Here is a 19,136-nt window from a genome sequence, read left to right as displayed (position 1 = left end):
CTAAGGGGGGGGGGGGTGCCGTTACTGCTCGAACAGCCAGGTCTTGAGCTTCTTCCTGAAGGAGAGGTGGTCTTGGGTCAGGCGCAGGTCGGCCGGGAGGGAGTTCCAGGTCTTGGCGGCCAGGTAGGAGAAGGACCTTCCTCCTGTTGTTGCTCTACGGATGCGTGGGACGGCGGCGAGGGCGTGGCTGGCTGATCGGAGGTGGCGTTTGGGAGCGTAGAAGTTGATTCGGTTGTTGAGGTAGCTCGGGCCTTGATCGTGTAGGGCTTTGTGTGCGTGGGTGAGGAGACGGAAGGTGATTCTTTTGTTGACGGGGAGCCAATGCAGGTCTCTCAGGTGTCTGGAGATGTGGCTGTTTCGTGGGATGTTGAGGATGAGTCTGGCTGAGGTGTTCTGGATCCGCTGGAGTCTCTTCTGGAGCTTGGCGGTGGTTCCGGCGTAGAGGGCGTTGCCGTAGTCCAGTCGGCTGGTGACGAGGGCCTGGGTGACGGTCTTCCTGGTCTCCGTGGGGATCCACCAGAAGATCTTCCGTAGCATGCGCAGGATGTTGAAGCACGACGAGGAGACGGCGTTGACTTGTCTGGTCATGGAGAGGGAGGAGTCCAGGATGAAGCCCAGGTTGCGTGCGTGGTTCGTCGGTTTGGGTGCGGTGCCCAGGGCGGGGGGCCACCAGGAGTCGTCCCAGGCGGTGGGCGAGGAGCCCAGGATGAGGACCTCCGTCTTGTCTGAGTTCAGTTTCAGGCGGCTGGTCGTCATCCACTCGGCTACATCCTTCATCCCTTCGTGCAGGTTGGCTCTGGCGGTGGCGGGGTCGTTGGTCAGGGAGAGGATCAGCTGGGTGTCGTCGGCGTAGGAGATTATGTTGAGGTTGTGTTGGCGTGCGATGGCCGCGAGGGGGCTCATGTAGACGTTGAAGAGGGTAGGGCTCAGCGAGGATCCTTGAGGAACGCCGCAGATGACTTCGGTGGCCTCTGACTTGTACGGTGGTAGGCGGACTCTCTGTGTTCTTCCGTCGAGGAAGGAGACGATCCATTCCAGTGCCTTCTCCTGGATTCCGACATTGCTGAGGCGCTGCACTAGGGTGCGGTGGCAGACAGTGTCGAAGGCCGCGGAGAGGTCTAAGAGGATGAGGGCCGCTGTTTCTCCGTTGTCCATCAGGGCTCGGATGTCGTCGGTGGCGGCGATGAGGGCGGTCTCGGTGCTGTGGTTGGCTCAGAAGCCGGACTGTGAGGGGTCAAGGGATCCGTTTGTCTCGAGGAAGGCGGCCAGCTGTTTGTTGACGGTCTTCTCGATGACTTTGGCTGGAAACGGGAGTAGCGAGATGGGGCGGTAATTCTTGAGTTCGGTGGGGTCTGCTGTAGGTTTCTTGAGTAGAGCGCTGAGTTCGGCGTGCTTCCAGCTCTCGGGGAAGGTGGCGGTGTTGAAGGAGGTGTTGATAATGTCCCGCAGGTGGGGTGCGATGACAGCGTCGGCCTTGTTGAAGACGTGGTGAGGGCAGGGGTCAGTCGGAGATCCGGAGTGGACGGAGTTCATCATGCGGATGGTGTCTTCGGTGCTGATCAGAGTCCAGGTTCGGAGGGTGGTGGTGGGCGGCGTTGCTGTGGTCGTGGCGTGCGTCGGTTGAGTGCTGAAGCTGTTGTGTATGTCCGCGATCTTGTTGTGGAAGTAGGAGGCGAGGGAGTTGCAGAGGTCTTGCGAAGGGGTGATGTCGTTGTTTCCGGCGTTGGGGTTGGAGAGCTCTTTCACGATGTTGAAGAGTTCCTTGCAGTTGTGTGCGTTGTTGTCCAGCCGGTCCTTGAATGCAGTTTTCTTGGCGGCGCGGATCAGTTGGTGGTGCTTCCGGGTGGCGAGCTTGAGGGTGGTCATGTTGTCCGGTGTAGGTTCCTTTCTCCAGACTTTCTCGAGGGCTCGGCAGTTCTTCTTGGAGCTCTTGAGTTCGTCAGTGAACCATGGGGCTTTCTTGCTGCCGGGTCTGCTGGACGGGGTCCTCAGTGGGGCGAGTTCGTCCGCGCAGTTGCTGATCCACTTCGTGAGGTTGTCGGCGGCCTGGCTGGGGTTCGCTGAGCTGGCAGGAGGGTGCTGGCTCAGGGAGGCGGCGAGCTGGTCGACGGTGATCTTGTTCCAGCTTCTACGGGCAACCTGTTGCTGGTGGTGGTGGATCGTCGTTCTTTCGAAGGTGAAGTGGACGCAGCTGTGGTCCGTCCAGTGGAGTTCTGTGGCGTGGCTGAAGGCGATGTCTTTGCTGGATGAGAAGACGGCGTCGAGTGTGTGTCCGGCGAGGTGGGTGGGGGTGCTCACCAGTAGCTTGAGTCCAAGGTTGGCGAGGTTGTCGAGCAGGGTGCTGGTGTTGCGGTCGTTGTTGTTCTCCAGGTGGAAGTTGAGGTCCCCCAGGAGGATGTAGTCAGCGGAGGGGAGGGCATGCGGGCTGACGAAGTCGGCGATGTCCTCGCTGAATTGAGTGCGTGGTCCCGGGGGTCGGTAGATCAGGGTGCCTCTGAGGGTGGTCTTCGGGTCGGTGTGGATCTGGAAATGCAGGTGTTCGGCGGTGGTTAGGGTGTTGTCAGTGCTAGTCGTGATACGGATGGTGTTCCTGTGGATGATGGCGATGCCTCCTCCCATCTGGTTGGCGGTGCGGTCCCTCCGGGTGATCTTGTAGCCCTCTGGGATGGCGATGGCGATGTCGGGCGCTGAAGAGGCGTTCATCCAGGTCTCCGTGAGGAAGGCGACGTCAGGGGCTGTGGTGTCTAGGAGGTTCCAGAGTTCGATGGCGTGTCTGCGGACGGAGCGGGTGTTGAGCAGGATGCACTTGAGGTGGTAGCTGCTGGTGTTCGGCTTGGCAGGTGCTGGTGCCGGGCAGGTCCGGATGCAGGTGAACTTGCAGGCGTGGCAGCTGAAGGGTCCGTGGGTGCGTCGTGGGGTGGCTCGGTAGCATCCTGGGATTCGGCCGGTGTTGAGTGCGATGAGGGTGGCGGCGGTGTATGTCAGGCGGGTTGGCCGGGGTCCTCGTGGGCCAGGGGTCCTGGCACTGGGCGCGGTCCAGGCGCGGACGGGCGTAGACGGGCTTACCTTTGGCACGCCTTCGGCGCACAATCGGCGCGCCCGCTGCGCGTGACCGCTGCGCGTTCGCACGGTCGCCATATATGGTGAAGTGCGCGGGGGGTGGAGCAGCTGGGAGGCGGGAGCGGGGAGGGTACAGAAGGCAAAAAGGGGCGGGGTTAGCGGCGGTGGCGGGAAGCGGGGAGCGGGGAGGGAGGACGCAGGGGGCAAAAAACAGGCAATACAGAAGGCAAAAACAAATTACAGGGAAACAGGCAACACTAAATACAGTTCTAAACACAAATGACGACGGGGGCAGGTCAGGCGGTCACGGACCACGCCGCTAGAAGGCAGGGGGCGTGGTCACGCGGCGGCAGCTTGGGCAGCGGGCAGTAAGGCGGGGAAGACACACGCAGCAGCTGGTGGCCGTGCGGCGTGGGGGTGTCCCAGAACTAGGTCACACTCACCTGCGTCGCACGGTCGCCATCTATGGCCAAGTGCGCGGGGGGGCGGAGCAGCTGGGAGGCGGGAGCGGGGAGGGTACAGAAGGCAAAAAGGGGCGGGGTTAGCGGCGGTGGCGGGCAGCGGGGAGCGGGGAGGGAGGACGCAGGGGGCAAAAAACAGGCAATACAGAAGGCAAAAACAAATTACAGGGAAACAGGCAACACTAAATACAGTTCTAAACACAAATGACGACGGGGGCAGGTCAGGCGGTCACGGACCACGCCGCTAGAAGGCAGGGGGCGTGGTCACGCGGCAGCAGCTTGGGCAGCGGGCAGTAAGGCGGGGAAGACACACGCAGCAGCTGGTGGCCGTGCGGCGCGGGGGTGTCCCAGAACTAGGTCACACTCACCTGCGTCGCACGGTCGCCATATATGGCCAAGTGCGCGGGGGGGGCGGAGCAGCTGGGAGGCGGGAGCGGGGAGGGTACAGAAGGCAAAAAGGGGCGGGGTTAGCGGCGGTGGCGGGAAGCGGGGAGCGGGGAGGGAGGACGCAGGGGGCAAAAAACAGGCAATACAGAAGGCAAAAACAAATTACAGGGAAACAGGCAACACTAAATACAGTTCTAAACACAAATGACGACGGGGGCAGGTCAGGCGGTCACGGACCACGCCGCTAGAAGGCAGGGGGCGTGGTCACGTGGCGGCAGCTTGGGCAGCGGGCAGTAAGGCGGGGAAGACACACGCAGCAGCTGGTGGCCGTGCGGCGCGGGGGTGTCCCAGAACTAGGTCACCCCCGTTGAGCTGCACGTCAATTCCCTATTATTGCTAAATAAAACAAATCCTTGTCAAAATCCACAGAGCACTTGATGGACTATCGCTTCTTTTAGACTACTGTATTTTTGTGAGGTATGAAATTTTAAGTATGAATTAATTTTTTGAACTTGTAAATGTTTTCTTACTCTGCTAATTAATATGCAAAAATAAATATTAATTACATACTTACTAATTGGATTTGTTTTGTTTTGATGTTGAATAATTTACAAAAATGTACTACATTTTTCCAAATTGGTGTGTGTTCACTTTATTACTGTTCATAAGCTGCTGGAATACTTTACAAATTGCCTGTAAATTAAGTCTGGCTGTTTTTGTGCTAAGCTACCAGAGGGTTAAGCACAGGTTGATTTACTGACTTTAGTCGTTCACTCTGACAGGGATTGTTGTTGTTGCTTAAACAGGGGTCAGCCCAATTTCAAACAACAACCGGATTTCTCACAGCAGCCAACCGGGTACTGTTAGCATGAGCAAATACATTGATTATAGCTGATATATACATGGTTCTTACTACAGGTAGAAGCAGCGACCTACTGTTACTTTGGTTAAGACAGTGCACACAAATTAGTATTGTTATAGGACAATGAGTAGGATTAATGTGTAAATGTAGGAAACACTATATTACACAGCTTCAAAAGCAAGAAAGAAAGAAAAAAACAGCTGGGCAGAAAGAAAGAAAGAAGGCACGAAAGAATGAGGGTACGAAAGAAAGAAGGAGAGAATACAGGCAGGAAAGGAAGAAGATAAGAAAGAACGGAAGAAGAAAGAGAAAAAGGCAAGAGATGTGGAAAGAAAGAATGCAATTAAGAAACAAACTAAGAATAAAAGAAAGGAGTAAAGCAAGAAGGAAACTCCCCCTGGAATATCTCTTTCCACGGAAAAGGCAGAGAGCTTCTAACAGTATGCTGGAATGCTTTTTTTTTATTGCTTAGTTGTGTAAAGCATTAGCCTTAGAACGTTTGTGGCATTTCCTATTCATGCTTCAGTACTTTTCTTTGTACTTTGTAGGCATTATAGGATTGATGTTTTCAACTTATTTTATTTGATCATTATGATCAAAGTCTAAACATTGTAATAAACATTGTGCATTAAAAATAAAGTTAATATACAAGAGCTATGCTACATTTTACTACTAAACAGGCAGCCACAAGTGCAGTTACCTTGCCGACAATAGGGTCATGATTTTAATGGTGCAGCAGGTGCAGTAGCACTGGGCCCAAAAGTTATCCAACCTCCTCTAAACACGTAATGTTGCTATATTTGACTACTAAACAGGCAGTCACTGTTGCAGATACCTTGCAGACAACAGGGTCATGATTTCAATGGTGCAGTAGGTGCAGTGAGACCAGGAGCAAAAGCTCTAGACACCACACTATACACATAAAATCGCAATATTTTCCAACTAAACAGGCAGTCACAAGTGCAGTTACCCTGCAGACAACAGGGTCATGATTTCAATGATGCAGCAGGTGCAGTGGCACAGAACTCAAAAGTTGTCAGTACTCCTCTAAACACATAATTTTGCTATATGTTACAAGTAAATAGACAGTCACATGTGTAGTAATATAGCAAGCACTAGAGTCATGATTTTAACAGTGCAGCAGGTGCAGTGGCACCAGGACGAAAAGCTCCAGGCACCCCACTAAACACCTAACATCGTTATATTTTATTTCTAAACAGGCAACCACAAGTGCAGTGACCATGCAGACAACAGGGTCATGATTTGAATGGTGCAGCAGGGGCACTGTCGCCGTGCCCAATAGTTGTCCGAACTCCTCTAAACGCCCTAATATTGCTATGTTTGCTACTATACAGGCAGACACAATTGCAGTTATCTTGCAGTAAAACGTGGCTTGATTTGAATTGTGCAGCAGGTGCAGTGGCACTGGGCCAAAAGCTCTAGGGACCCCACTAAACCCAGAATATTGCTGTTCCATTTTACTACTAAAGAAGACACTCACAAGTGCATTTATCTAGCAGGAAATAGGGTAATGATTTGAATGGTGCAGCAGATGCAGTAGCACCAGGACCAAAAGCTCTAGGCACCCCACTAAACACCTGATATTGCTATATTTTACTACTATACAGGCAGACACAATTGCATTGAATTGTGCAGCAGGTGCAGTGGCACTGGGGCCGAAGGCTCTAGGGACCCGCACTAAACTATTGCTATATTGAACTATTATATAAGCAGTCACAAATGCAGTTACCTTGCAGTTACTAGAGTCATGATTTCAATCGTGCAGTGACACCGGGCAAAAAAGTTGTCATAACTGTTCTAAACACCAAATATTACAATATTTTACTACAAAACAGGCAGTCACAAACATAGTTATCTTGCAGGCACTAGGGTCATGATTTGAATGGTGCAGCAGGTGCAGTGATACCGGGCCCAAAGTTTGTCAGAACTCCTCTCAACACATAATAATGCTAGTGTATCAATTAATTCTATTATTTCCCTCTTTAAGTTTTTCGAAATGTTGCTATTACTTACCCGCACTATACCACTAGTAACAGCACAATACATTTCCTTTTTGTGCAGAAACAAGTCACAACACTTTAACAGACTTTCTGTAACTTATATTGTACAACTACTCAGAATGCTACAACTTACAACAAAAAAAGCTTATTATTCATCACATAAGTGAAGCCTAATACATATACCAATGCTTGTTTAAAGTATATTATGCATATCATTTTAGTAAAATCGAAAGGTATTGGCTAACAGCAGACCTAACAAACTAAAATGCCATGCAGCCATTCCTAAAGCCAATACTTTTGAGTAAAGCAATTTTTGATAACATGAAAGAAATCTGGACAAAATAAAGGAAAGTAAACCAAAAACACGTTTATAGTGACCCTCGGTGTATTTATTGCTTGCTATAACTAGTTGGAGCCTGTAAAGGAAGCTATTAATAAAGGAGGCTTTGCAAGTTTGGTGGGTCCAAAATAGTGATATTGAATTTTACCATTCAATAGTTTCAAGAAGCTCTGTTCAGAATCTATGTCTAAACAAAACAAAATTCTGGTCCAATTGTAGGAAAACATAAAACAATGTGGAAGACATATTGTAATAGGTGGGCTGCTTCAACCGTTGAATATCTAGGATTCTGATTATTGTGTGGCACTTCAATGTGTGACGTCCTGTACAAACTTATTTTAAAAAATAGTTAATGATAGCTTACTGTGTCAACCCTAGGTATTCTGATTTCGCATGCACCGATCCGTTACACACTCCCAAGTTGTTTAACAATATCCTCCGCTGGGTTAAAGGAAAGAACCATCTCTGTTTCTGCTGCAAACATTGAGTTACAGTTTGAGAAATGAGGATGCACTTTAACTACTTGATTTCTTGTTCAAAACCCAGAACAGGGTGAACCTTAATGTGTCTCCTTTGGGGTGCATTCTTTTTTTCTCTGCAGGCTTATTCTTGTCTCTGAAGGGGACAATGCAGAATATTTACCCCAAGGATATAATATACATTCCTCAATATTTTCAAGACTATTTCATGATTCTTCAGGGAGACGAGATGAAAAATATAGAACAATATTTTTCACCATTGTATTCAGCTAAGTTTTTTTTCCTTTCCAGGCCAACCATTTGACAACACAATAATCATGAATTCATCCGTTGCCAATATCATAGTGGCTATTTTGCTTGGCCAGCGATTTAAATACAATGACCCAACATTCCTGCGACTCCTGAGCTTGATCAATGAAGGCTTGAGACTTTTGGCAGCACCGATTGTTTTGGTAAGTTGTCCCTAGCTTAGCTGTGTTGATTGTACCATTTGTATTGTACATACATCCCACTCCCAAAGAAAGTGCTGCATTAGTTTGTTTTTTCCAGCCTATACTTCTGGCATGATTGATGTTTATCACACACAAAATGAGCTGCAGAGTGACTAAAGAAGTACCAAGGGTGCCCTCCACTTAAAGAACCAAAGACAACAACAAAGCCCTTAATAATTGCCAATAAAAAATAAATAAAGGACACCCTCAAGCAGATGTCGTTATAGAGTGAGGTTATACTACAATAACAATTTAGAGTCAGACCCTGTGCCCAGGTGTGATACTTTTTACGAGCCCGCTGCCAGGGGACCTACACATGAAAAACTCATGAAGAGTCATACAGAAAGTATCTCACATAAGTGACCACCATGAGCAGGTTGGATGCTGCTCACCAAATAGCTTGCTGCATCAGCATCGGCAACCTTCCTGTATTGACCGGAGGATCCAGGACCATGCAAAACCCTAGTGGTGCTAATTGTGTATAACTACTACTTTTCAACAAACAAAAAGCCATCACCTGTAGGTCTTCATCGAGGAAGAACATAAAATTATACCTTCCACAAAAAACTCACTAGTCACATATGATATATATATATATATTATATATATATATATTCCATATGTGACTCATTTTTAGTGATTTTCTTATGAAGGTATCATTCATATATATATATATATATATATATATATATATATATATATATCAAAGCTCAAAGTACCCTAACATTATGGGCCGATATCGTGGGGCAGCAGCGTATGGATCTTGCACGAATCACGCACAGCGAGGCCCATCTGTGGGCTTGAAAGGTTGCCAGCTGAACATTTGCGCAACATGAGGCACTACAAATCCCACAAGCCCATCCAGGGCGTGCATCTATGCAATTAAGGGGGTGGTGCCCTAAGCGCTTTTTCCAAACTGCCAAACCCTCTGAAGAAAAGTGGGGACACTTCAAAACGCGTCAGGCATTCAGGGCAGTTTTGAACAGTGAAAGGAATTGTTGTGTTGGAGGCGTGCTTACCTATCAAGGCTCCTCGTGTGCAGCTGAGGCCCGAGTGCTCCTTGTACGTTAGGGTACTTTGTGCTTTGATATTTACGCGGTGACCCTGCCGCGGGAGGAGCACCACCCTGAGAGAACCGGGGGCCATGCGGTCTTTAATTATGGGCCGATATCGTGGGGCTGCAGCGTATGGATCTTGCACGAATCACGCACAGCGAGGCCCATCTGTGGGCTTGAAAGGTTGCCAGCTGAACATTTGCGCAACGTGAGGCACTACAAATCCCACAAGCCCATCCAGGGCGTGCATCTATGCAATTAAGGGGGTGGTGCCCTAAGCGCTTTTTCCCAACTGCCAAAGCCTCTGAAGAGAAGTGGGGACACTTCGAAACGCATCAGGCATCCAGGGGAGTTTTGAACAGTGAAAGGAATTGTTGTGTTGGAGGCGTGCTTACCTATCAAGGCTCCTCGTGTGCAGCTGAGGCCCGAGTGCTCCTTGTACGTTAGGGTACTTTGAGCTTTGATATTTACGCGGTGACCCTGCCGCGGGAGGAGCACCACCCTGAGAGAACCGGGGGCCATGCGGTCTTTAATTATGGCCCGATATCGTGGGGCAGCAGCGTATGGAACTTGCACGAATCACGCACAGCGAGGCCCATCTGTGGGCTTGAAAGGTTGCCAGCTGAACATTTGCGCAACGTGAGGCACTGCAAATCCCACAAGCCCATCCAGGGCGTGCATCTATGCAATTAAGGGGGTGGTGCCCTAAGCGCTTTTTCCAAACTGCCAAAGCCTCTGAAGAGAAGTGGGGACACTTCGAAACGCGTCAGGCATCCAGGGCAGTTTTGAACAGTGAAAGGAATTGTTGTGTTGGAGGCGTGCTTACCTATCAAGGCTCCTCGTGTGCAGCTGAGGCCCGAGTGCTCCTTGTACGTTAGGGTACTTTGAGCTTTGATATTTACGCGGTGACCCTGCCGCGGGAGAAGCACCACCCTGAGAGAACCGGGGGCCATGCGGTCTTTAATTATGGGCCGATATCGTGGGGCAGCAGCGTATGGATCTTGCACGAATCACGCACAGCGAGGCCCATCTGTGGGCTTGAAAGGTTGCCAGCTGAACATTTGCGCAACGTGAGGCACTACAAATCCCACAAGCCCATCCAGGGCGTGCATCTATGCAATTAAGGGGGTGGTGCCCTAAGCGCTTTTTCCAAACTGCTAAAGCCTCTGAAGAGAAGTGGGGACACTTCGAAACGCGTCAGGCATCCAGGGCAGTTTTGAACAGTGAAAGGAATTGTTGTGTTGGAGGCGTGCTTACCTATCAAGGCTCCTCGTGTGCAGCTGAGGCCCGAATGCTCCTTGTACGTTAGGGTACTTTGTGCTTTGATATTTATGCGGTGACCCTGCCGCGGGAGGAGCGCCACCCTGAGAGAACCGGGGGCCATGCGGTCTTTAATTATGGGCCGATATCGTGGGGCCGCAGCGTATGGATCTTGCACGAATCACGCACAGCGAGGCCCATCTGTGGGCTTGAAAGGTTGCCAGCTGAACATTTGCGCAACGTGAGGCACTACAAATCCCACAAGCCCATCCAGGGCGTGCATCTATGCAATTAAGGGGGTCGTGCCCTAAGCGCTTTTTCCAAACTGCCAAAGCCTCTGAAGAGAAGTGGGGACACTTCGAAACGCATCAGGCATCCAGGGCAGTTTTGAACAGTGAAAGGAATTGTTGTGTTGGAGGCGTGCTTACCTATCAAGGCTCCTCGTGTGCAGCTGAGGCCCGAGTGCTCCTTGTACGTTAGGGTACTTTGAGCTTTGATATATATATATATACATATATATATATATATATATATATATATACATATATATATATGTATATATAGTGAGAGAGAGAGAGAGAGATAGAGAGAGAGAGATAGATATAGTGATATAGATATTGAATAATGAAAAAAACAAAGGTTAAATCTAAGTTATAGCTAGGAAGACGTTATTAGTTATTTATTCTTTCTATACAACCCCAACTAAAATCCCAAAATGAGAGCCGTAGTGGCTCTCCACGACCGCAAAAGGCAAAGTACAGGGTACACCTTCCAAAAGGGCCTACTGCTCACACACCCCACCCTTCTTGTGAAGCAATTCGCAACAATGCAGGGAACACTACTAAATATCAATAGCGCACTTGAGTGGATCAATTATATGATCATTAAATTAAACACCAATCAGTCCATCAAAATGTAAAGTTCTTCGTTCAACTCATAGATATACAAAAGCCATAATCTTGAATCTTCAAAGACGTCTTCTTCACATACAAAAATCCAGCCCAGCCAACGTGTTTCATCCTTCTAAAAGGACATCACAGGGATAGACATATTTCTGTCAATATTGTCAAACTCCCTCCTGCACATGTATGGAAAAGCTTGTAACAACCAGCATGTGGTGAACAATCACCAATAAACTGTCAGTCGAAAGTGTTGACCCTTCGCACATGATAACTTTCTTCTGTAGCCAGGATTGAATTAGGAACCTTCAATCTTGATGGACTGATCGATGAAACCCAATTTAAACTATAACAACTTTAGAAATTCTAAAGTTATAGTTATAACTTAAATTTCTAATTTACGCACCACATTCAATTTACTACAAGTTACGCACCTCCATACGCAGTCTAGTCTCCTCACTCGCCACACTACATTAACTGTAACTAATCTATTCTGGATGCACTTGTTATACTCTTGCATATTGCATCACTTATACCATGTGAAATTATAGCATTCATAAAAACACTTATGACATCTGAGATGCCATAATGTCTGTGAACACAGTGCATGGTGAGTTGCATGGATTAGAGTAGGGTGTTGAACAGTGGAGCAGCTTAGACTGGATTGTCATACAGTGGCGTAGAGTGAGATACATATTTGTGCAGTGGATTTGAGTGTAATGGAGCAGAGTGGAGTAGCTTAGCATAGTGTTCAGTGAAGTGTAATAGACTGGATTTGCATATTATAGAGTAGATTGACGTGGAGTGAAGTGTAGTGGAGTGGAGTGTAAAGTGTCATAAATTGGAGTGGCATCTCGTACAGCATATTGGGGTGCTGTATCCTAGACTGTTGGAAAGTCTAGTAGAGAGGAGTAGAGTGTTGAACAATGGATTTTATGGGCATAAAGTGGAGTACAGTACTGCACAGCTGTATACAGTGTTATAGAGTGGACTTGTATAGATCAGAGTGGAGCGGCATAAAGTGGAGCGTTGAATGGTGGCAGAGAGTGGGGTAAAATGTCGTACAGTAGATTTCAGTAGAGTGGTGTAGTTTACAGTAAATAATCATAGAGTGGAGTGGTATGATTGGCATGGCATGTCGTAGAGTGTGGGAAATTGTCACAGAGTGGAGCAGAGCAGAGTGGCATAGAGTAGAGTACAGTGTTGTAGAGTGGAGTGAGCTAGAGTATGGTAGAGGGTGGTAGAGTGTGGTATAGTGGAATTACATAGAGTGTTGTACAATAGAATGGCATAGAGTGGCGTTGAGTGGAGTAGTGTGCTATAGAGTAGAGTGGAGTAAATTGTGGTGGAATGTCATAGCAGGAGTTGGGTAGAGTGTGGTAGATTTTCATAGAATGGACCACAGTGTTGTACAGTGACATAGACCAGAGTAAAATGATGTACAGTGGATTATGTAAAGTTTGGTTGAGTGGAGGGGCACAGCATTTTATAGAGTGGAGTAGAGGCTTGTAGATTGCATTACAGTTGAGTAGTATAGACTGTAGTGGCACAGAGTGCAGTGTTGTAAAGTGGTGTGTCATAGAGTGCGTATCGTAGCATATTGTGGCTTAGAGCATCATGGCGTAGAGTAGAGTGGCTTACAGTGTAGTAGCATAAAGTGGAATTACCTAGTCTGGAGTGACATACAGTGGAGTGGAATAGCATAGAGTAGATTGGTGTACAGCGGAGTAGCGTACCGTGGAGTGGCATCCAATGGAATAGGATTGAGTGGACTGATGTAGTATGAAGTGGTAGTCAATGAAATAGCGTAGAGTGGAGTGGCATACATTGGAGTGGTGTAGAGTGGAATACCATAGAGTGGAGTACCGTACAGTATAGCAGCATACAGGGAAGTGCGGTGGACTGGAGTGGTGTGCAGTAGAGTAGGATAGAGTGGAATAGCATGAAGTGGAGCAGAGTGTAGTGGAATACACTAGAGTGGATTGGTGTAGAGTGGAGTGGCGTACAGTGGAGTGGAGTAGTGTACAGTGGATTGAGATACGGTGGAATAGCATAGAGTACAGTGGCATAAAGTGGAGTGGCATACAGTGGAATAGTGTAGAGGAGAATGGCATAGATTGGACTAGCATAGAGTGAAGGGGAAAAGAGTGGAGTGGCGTAGAGTGAAATAGCATATAGTGCAGTACCATACAGTCCAGTAGCATACAGTGGAGTGGTGTAGAGTGAAGTGGCGTGCACTAGAGTGGGGTAGAGTGGAATAGCATACAGTGGAGTGGTGTAAAGTGGAGCGGCATACAGTGGAATAGTGTAGAGTGGAATGTTGTAAAGTGGGGTAGCTTAGAGTGGAATAGCAGAAATGGAGTAGCATAGAGTGAAGTGGAATTGTATGGAGTGGCACAGACTGGAGTGTTGTGTAGTAGAATAGCATTTAGGGGAGTGGCGTTGAGTGGAGTGGCATACCGTGGAGAGGTGTATGGTGGATTAGCGTAGAGTGTTGTAGCGTAGAGTGAAGTGAGTACATTTGAGTGGCATACAGTGTAGTAGCGTAGAATAGAGTGGAGTGGTGTACAGTGTGATTATAACAGTGGAGTGTCATACAGTGTAGTGACATTTTGGCAAGTGGCATAGAGTGTAATAGCATAGAGTGGTGTAGGGTATAGTGGGGAGGCGTACAGTGAACCGGTGTAGAACGTAACAGTGAAGAGTGGAGGAGTGTAGAGTGGAGTTGCATGGAGCTGAGTGGGATAGAGTAGAGTGGGGTACAGTGGATTAATGTACAGTGGATTAGCATAGAGTGGAGTGGCATAGAGTGTAATTGAGTATAGTAGAGAGGGGTAGAGTGGAGTGGCATAGAGTGGAGTAGAGTGGAGTGTGGTACTTGAAACCAATGTAGCATGAAAGTGGGTGAACAGATGTAGAAGTAATGTGGCAGGTTTATACATTATAAGGTTTAAATGTTAATTTTTGGTAGTAGGTGTAAATAGTGTAAGTGTTGTAAAAGTTATAAGTGGTAAAATACTTAGGGCCTCATGTAGGTAAATAAATTTTACCGTTTCTTAAATACCGAGCCGTACCGAATCGGTAAATTAGAATCGGTAAGTTATATGTAGGTAAAAATTCGGTAACAGTTACCGATTCGGTAACATTCGGTAATCACGAATCGGAATTCACCGAATCGGTAAATACCGAGGTGGTATTTACCGAATCGGAAAATACCGAGGTGGTATTTACCGAATCGGAAAATACCGAGGTGGTATTTACCGAATCGGAAAATACCGAGGTGGTATTTACCGAATCGGAAAATACCGAATCGGTATGTACGGAATCGGTAAATAAAATCACATGACTTGACGAAACAGCTAATCCTGTGCAACCACAGCCCACCCAACCAGGAAGTGGCCACACCCAGGCAGGTGTACATAATTAGCCGACCCTGGAGAGGCTTGGAGTGCAGAGGAGAGGCAGGGAGCCGGTGCCTGTGCGAGCGGGTAAACGAACATCATGTCCAGCCAGAGAACACAGAGAGACGGAGGGGAAAGGAGGAGGAAGCTGAAATTTAGCCCCAAGGAACTCCAGGTGCTGGTGGAGGAGGTGGTGAAGCAGCACCAGAAGCTGTTTGGAAGGCAATCCCTGCAAGTGCCTGAGGCTGAAAAGCGCAACATATGGCTGGCCATCCAGGCCCAGGTGAATGCTGTGGGAGTGACCCACAGGGACATAGAGGTCCTAAAGAAGCGCTGGTATGACCTGAGGATTGTAACCAAGAGGAAGATGGGCGACATCCAGAAGGAGGCCAGCCAGACTGGAGGTGGAACCAACAGGGCACCTGCCCTCACCGAACTGGAGGAGCTGGTGGGGGCCACAATCGAGCAAGAGAGCGTCGTGGGTCTTGGGGACGCCGACAGCTCTGCCAGAGCCGCCACACAACAAGGTAAGACGAAAGCACAGCAATGTAGCACCCCCTATCCCTATGCCACATCCCCCATTGTGAAACGAGAATCACACTGCAGTCCACACGTGTCAGTGCAGACAGGCAATGCATTCCGGGAGATGTAGTCAGGGAAACACCAACCATGACGTAAATGTTACAGGGCAACAAGGCATGTCACGCACTCGAGGCACAAGGAGACAGAGGACATTTTGGAATGTGAAAATATTTATTGTGACGCTTTCAATGCAGCCCTTCGGGGACACTGAGCCAATGTTGTATTTCTGTCCACAGATGTGACATCATGCAGGACAGGGCATGCCGCAGGAGGGACGGCACACCGGCCACAAATATCACCTCTAGCCAGCACAAGTTCAGACCAGGGAGCAGGCCCACTGGCAGCCGCACCACCAACACAGGCAGCCTCGCCGCAGCCAGAGCCAGCATCACCTCACCCAGAGCCAGCATCACCTCACCCAGAGCCAGCATCACCTCACCCAGAGCCAGCATCGCCACTCATGTTTGAATCACCGGCCACATCTCCGCTTGCAGGTGTGGGAATGAGGAGGCGTCCAGCAGCCAGGCTACGAGCCTTAGACACCTCGTCAGACGACAGCATGGGCCCTGAAGAACTCACCAGGCCCCAGGAAGGGAGCCATGCCACTGTGCCCCACACCTCACAGGCAGCACAGACGGGAGCAAGAGGGCGCCGCAGGTCGCGTGTCCAGAGTCCACCAGCACCCATTGACGGCCATGGTGTCTTCTTGGGTCTCGAGGGCCAAATGTTGAAACAACAGCGCCTGCAAACAAAGGCAGTCATGACAGTCCAGAGGCACATGCGGGTGATGAAAACTACATTAGTCAACATGGACAATAACATCAGCGGCATGGCTGATGGCATTCGGGACATGTCCCAGTCAATCCAGCAGTTGTGCAGCAAATTAGATGCTGACATCGAGGCACGGCGCCGGGAACGGCAGAGAAGGGACACTACCAACAGGGCACTCAACCGTCTGGCAACTGCGACTTCTCTACTGTGCCGGCGCTCTGTGACGATGCAGGAGGGCCTAACACACTGTTGCAGCGACCTGTCTCGGGGGATGGTGCAGGTGACAAGTGCACTAGGGGTGCTATTTACTAGTCAGGCGTCGACAACTGCTGCAGGGGATGCTTCGGAGAGCATCGACACCAGCAGCAGGAGCAGCATCACACCCCCCGTCCCAGAAGGACGCAGGAGCAGCAGGCGGCTTGGGGTTGGCTCTAGTGAGGATGCACAGGCCGTGCCATCCACCACTGCAGCGCGTATGCGCAAACATTGATGTGGCCCTGCTTAGCCACTTCCCAATGGGTGACGTAACCCTGGACATACTCCTTGTATAGATGGTATATTGCCAGATTGGCTTGTTCATGTGTTCATGGCGTGGTGCCACATTAAAACTACGTCATGACTAATCACAACTGGCTGTGTCCCCTTACTTACTCAGAAATAGTTGCATGTGATCTCTGTCCGTCTCTCTCTCCCATCGATTGCAGTTGGCACTCTAGCTGCGTTGCCCTGTGGCTGGCCTGACTCATCCTCGTTGTCCTCAAAATATGTTAGTTCCACATCTGTACCTTTTTTCGTGGCAAGGTTGTGCAGCATTGCACAAGTGGCAATAATCTTGCAGCAGGTGATGGGTGTGTACTGGCGTGCGCCTCCGCTCTTGTGGAGGCAGCGGAACCTGCTCTTCAGAAGTCCAAACGTGCGCTCCACCACATTGCGTGTTGTTTTGTGTGCCACGTTGTATCGTCTCTCACTCTGGGTTGCTGGGTGTAGGTAGGGAGTGAGGATGAATGACCGGCATGCATATGCACTGTCGCCTAGATGAGTTAAAGGGAAACATCAGTCACATGCCTCTTTACACTATGATTTGCAGGTTGCAAGGGGCGTCACTGTTACTCACCTAGCAGGTATCCCTCTCCAAATTCTCCGGCACTCAGTCGTGTGTAGATCCCACTATTCTGGAAGATGTACGAGTCGTGGGTGCTCCCAGGAAACTTTGCAACAATATCTGTGATGATGTTCCCTGCATCACAGATCACCTGCACATTGATGGAGTGGGTGGACTTCCTGTTCCTGTAGATGTGCTCTGTGTCAGCTGGTGGACAGATTGGGATGTGTGTGCCATCAATACAGCCGATGACATGGGGGAACTGTGCCATGTGATAAAAGTCTGTTTTTGTTTTCTGCAGTGCAGCCTGTGTGTTGGGGAAGCTGATGTAGTGGTGCATTCTCTGCATCATGGCATCCAGGAACTTCCTGAAGAAACGTGACAGGCAACTCTGGGATACACCACCCACCGCAGCTATCACCACCTGATAACTGCCGGATGCCAGCAGATGTAGGCTGCAGAGCACCTGCACATGTGGGGGTATGGCGTGCGCCCTTCTTATTGGCTGGTCCAGGAGTGGGTGAAGGTCCCTGATTAAGTCCATGATGGTTTCGGGGTGTAGCCTGTACCTCTCATGTATCTCTGCATCAGTCAGCTGGAATAGTGTGATGCGCTGTCTGTAGATGCGTTCCTCCCGTCGCCACACCCTCAGTCCTGCTGCCTGTAGACGTAGGCGCCTTGCAATGACATACATAGCGGCCATGTTGTCCACGCTGTTGCATTTTAGGATTGCTTATATGCACTGCTGATGGTTACCACCTGCTTTCAATCCGTGTTAATTACCGACTCTTATTTACCGATTTTCTTGGATTTCTTAATTACCGAGTGCTCCTACATGTCATTTTAATTTTTACCACTTCATATTTACCACTTCATATTTACCGATTCGTTAAGTATGTATTCGGTAAATCTGATTCGGTATTTTAGAATTCGGTAAATATGATTCGGTATTTACCGCCTCATATTTACCGAAAAGTCGTTTTTGGACTCCTACATCTCACTTGTCTGAATACCGGTCGGTAACGGCATATTTACCGAAAATCGGCCGTTACCGACCGGTATTTGGCTACCTACATGAGGCCCTTAGTTATCTCTTGTGCCATTGTGTACCGTTGTAACTTCGCAGTATACCATGGTGCATGCCAATGAGACGGCATAATCTGATTGGACAATGGCTGTATTTCAAAACTGTAGGAGGCAGCCATGTAGTTTTCAGTAAACATTTACTGCGTTCTGGGTTAGGGTCCAAGATATAGGTAAGTAGTAGGTTTTATTGTTGTACCCTACCTAATACCACTTTCTTAAAGTGGTAATAGGTAGACAAATTAATTTATATTTTTCCATATAGTTTTACAGCACTTGACGGGTAACTGCACAATTTTTTTTTATAAGTAGGGCAGTAATTTATATCTATTTCAGTGGTACTCCATATTCTTTTTTGTAAAGAATTAAATCTAATGAAAATACACTGTAGTATACTATATTTGTACAATCTAGTGTATTACAGTGCATTTTAAATTGTTCAACATATACATTTTTTTAAATACTCCAGTATTCCAAGGCAGAACTGCAGTACTCTGTACATTAAATTTTTCTTAAATATATACAAAAGTCCCCAAGCCTATTTCAGCTCTGGGGACCCCATTTCCATTGGCCAAATGTAAGAAAAAAGAGAAGGGGTGACATGTGACCCCTCTCCTGAGCCTTCATAGGACCCAGGGAACCCATCCCATGGGGCTGTTTCTTGTTTAAAAGGAGAGGAAGGCTGTGTGGCCCAGCTCCCCAATCCTTCTCAGCCCGGTGACCCCATTCCCCGGGGTGAGAAGTTGGCGGTCTTGTGCACACCCAGGGCACCCACAGAGCATTCGCTGGAGTCAGCAGAGGAGTCCCAGGGCCTTTAGAGCCACAACCAGCTCCCTCCATGCTGCAAGAGCCGGCATTGCTCCTGCCCAGAGAAACCTGCTA

The 19,136-nt window shown here is 48.8% G+C and overlaps 1 protein-coding gene across 4 annotated transcripts in view; it reads left to right on the top strand.

The window, feature by feature from the left end:
• The window catches only part of LOC146816633 (cytochrome P450 2K4-like), a 481,215-nt gene that overhangs the window by 298,407 nt on the left and 163,672 nt on the right, over positions 1-19,136 (top strand). For all 4 annotated transcript variants that reach the window (XM_085610514.1, XM_085610511.1, XM_085610513.1 and 1 more), the window contains one exon: positions 7,902-8,062. In XM_085610514.1, the coding sequence (XP_085466640.1) occupies positions 7,902-8,062 (161 nt within the window). The remainder of the gene's footprint in view (positions 1-7,901; positions 8,063-19,136) is intronic.

Source organism: Triturus cristatus, chromosome 6 (assembly GCF_964204655.1).
Source record: "Triturus cristatus chromosome 6, aTriCri1.1, whole genome shotgun sequence".
Taxonomy (NCBI): Eukaryota; Metazoa; Chordata; class Amphibia; order Caudata; family Salamandridae; genus Triturus; species Triturus cristatus.
This window is presented reverse-complemented; position numbering and strand designations above follow the sequence as displayed.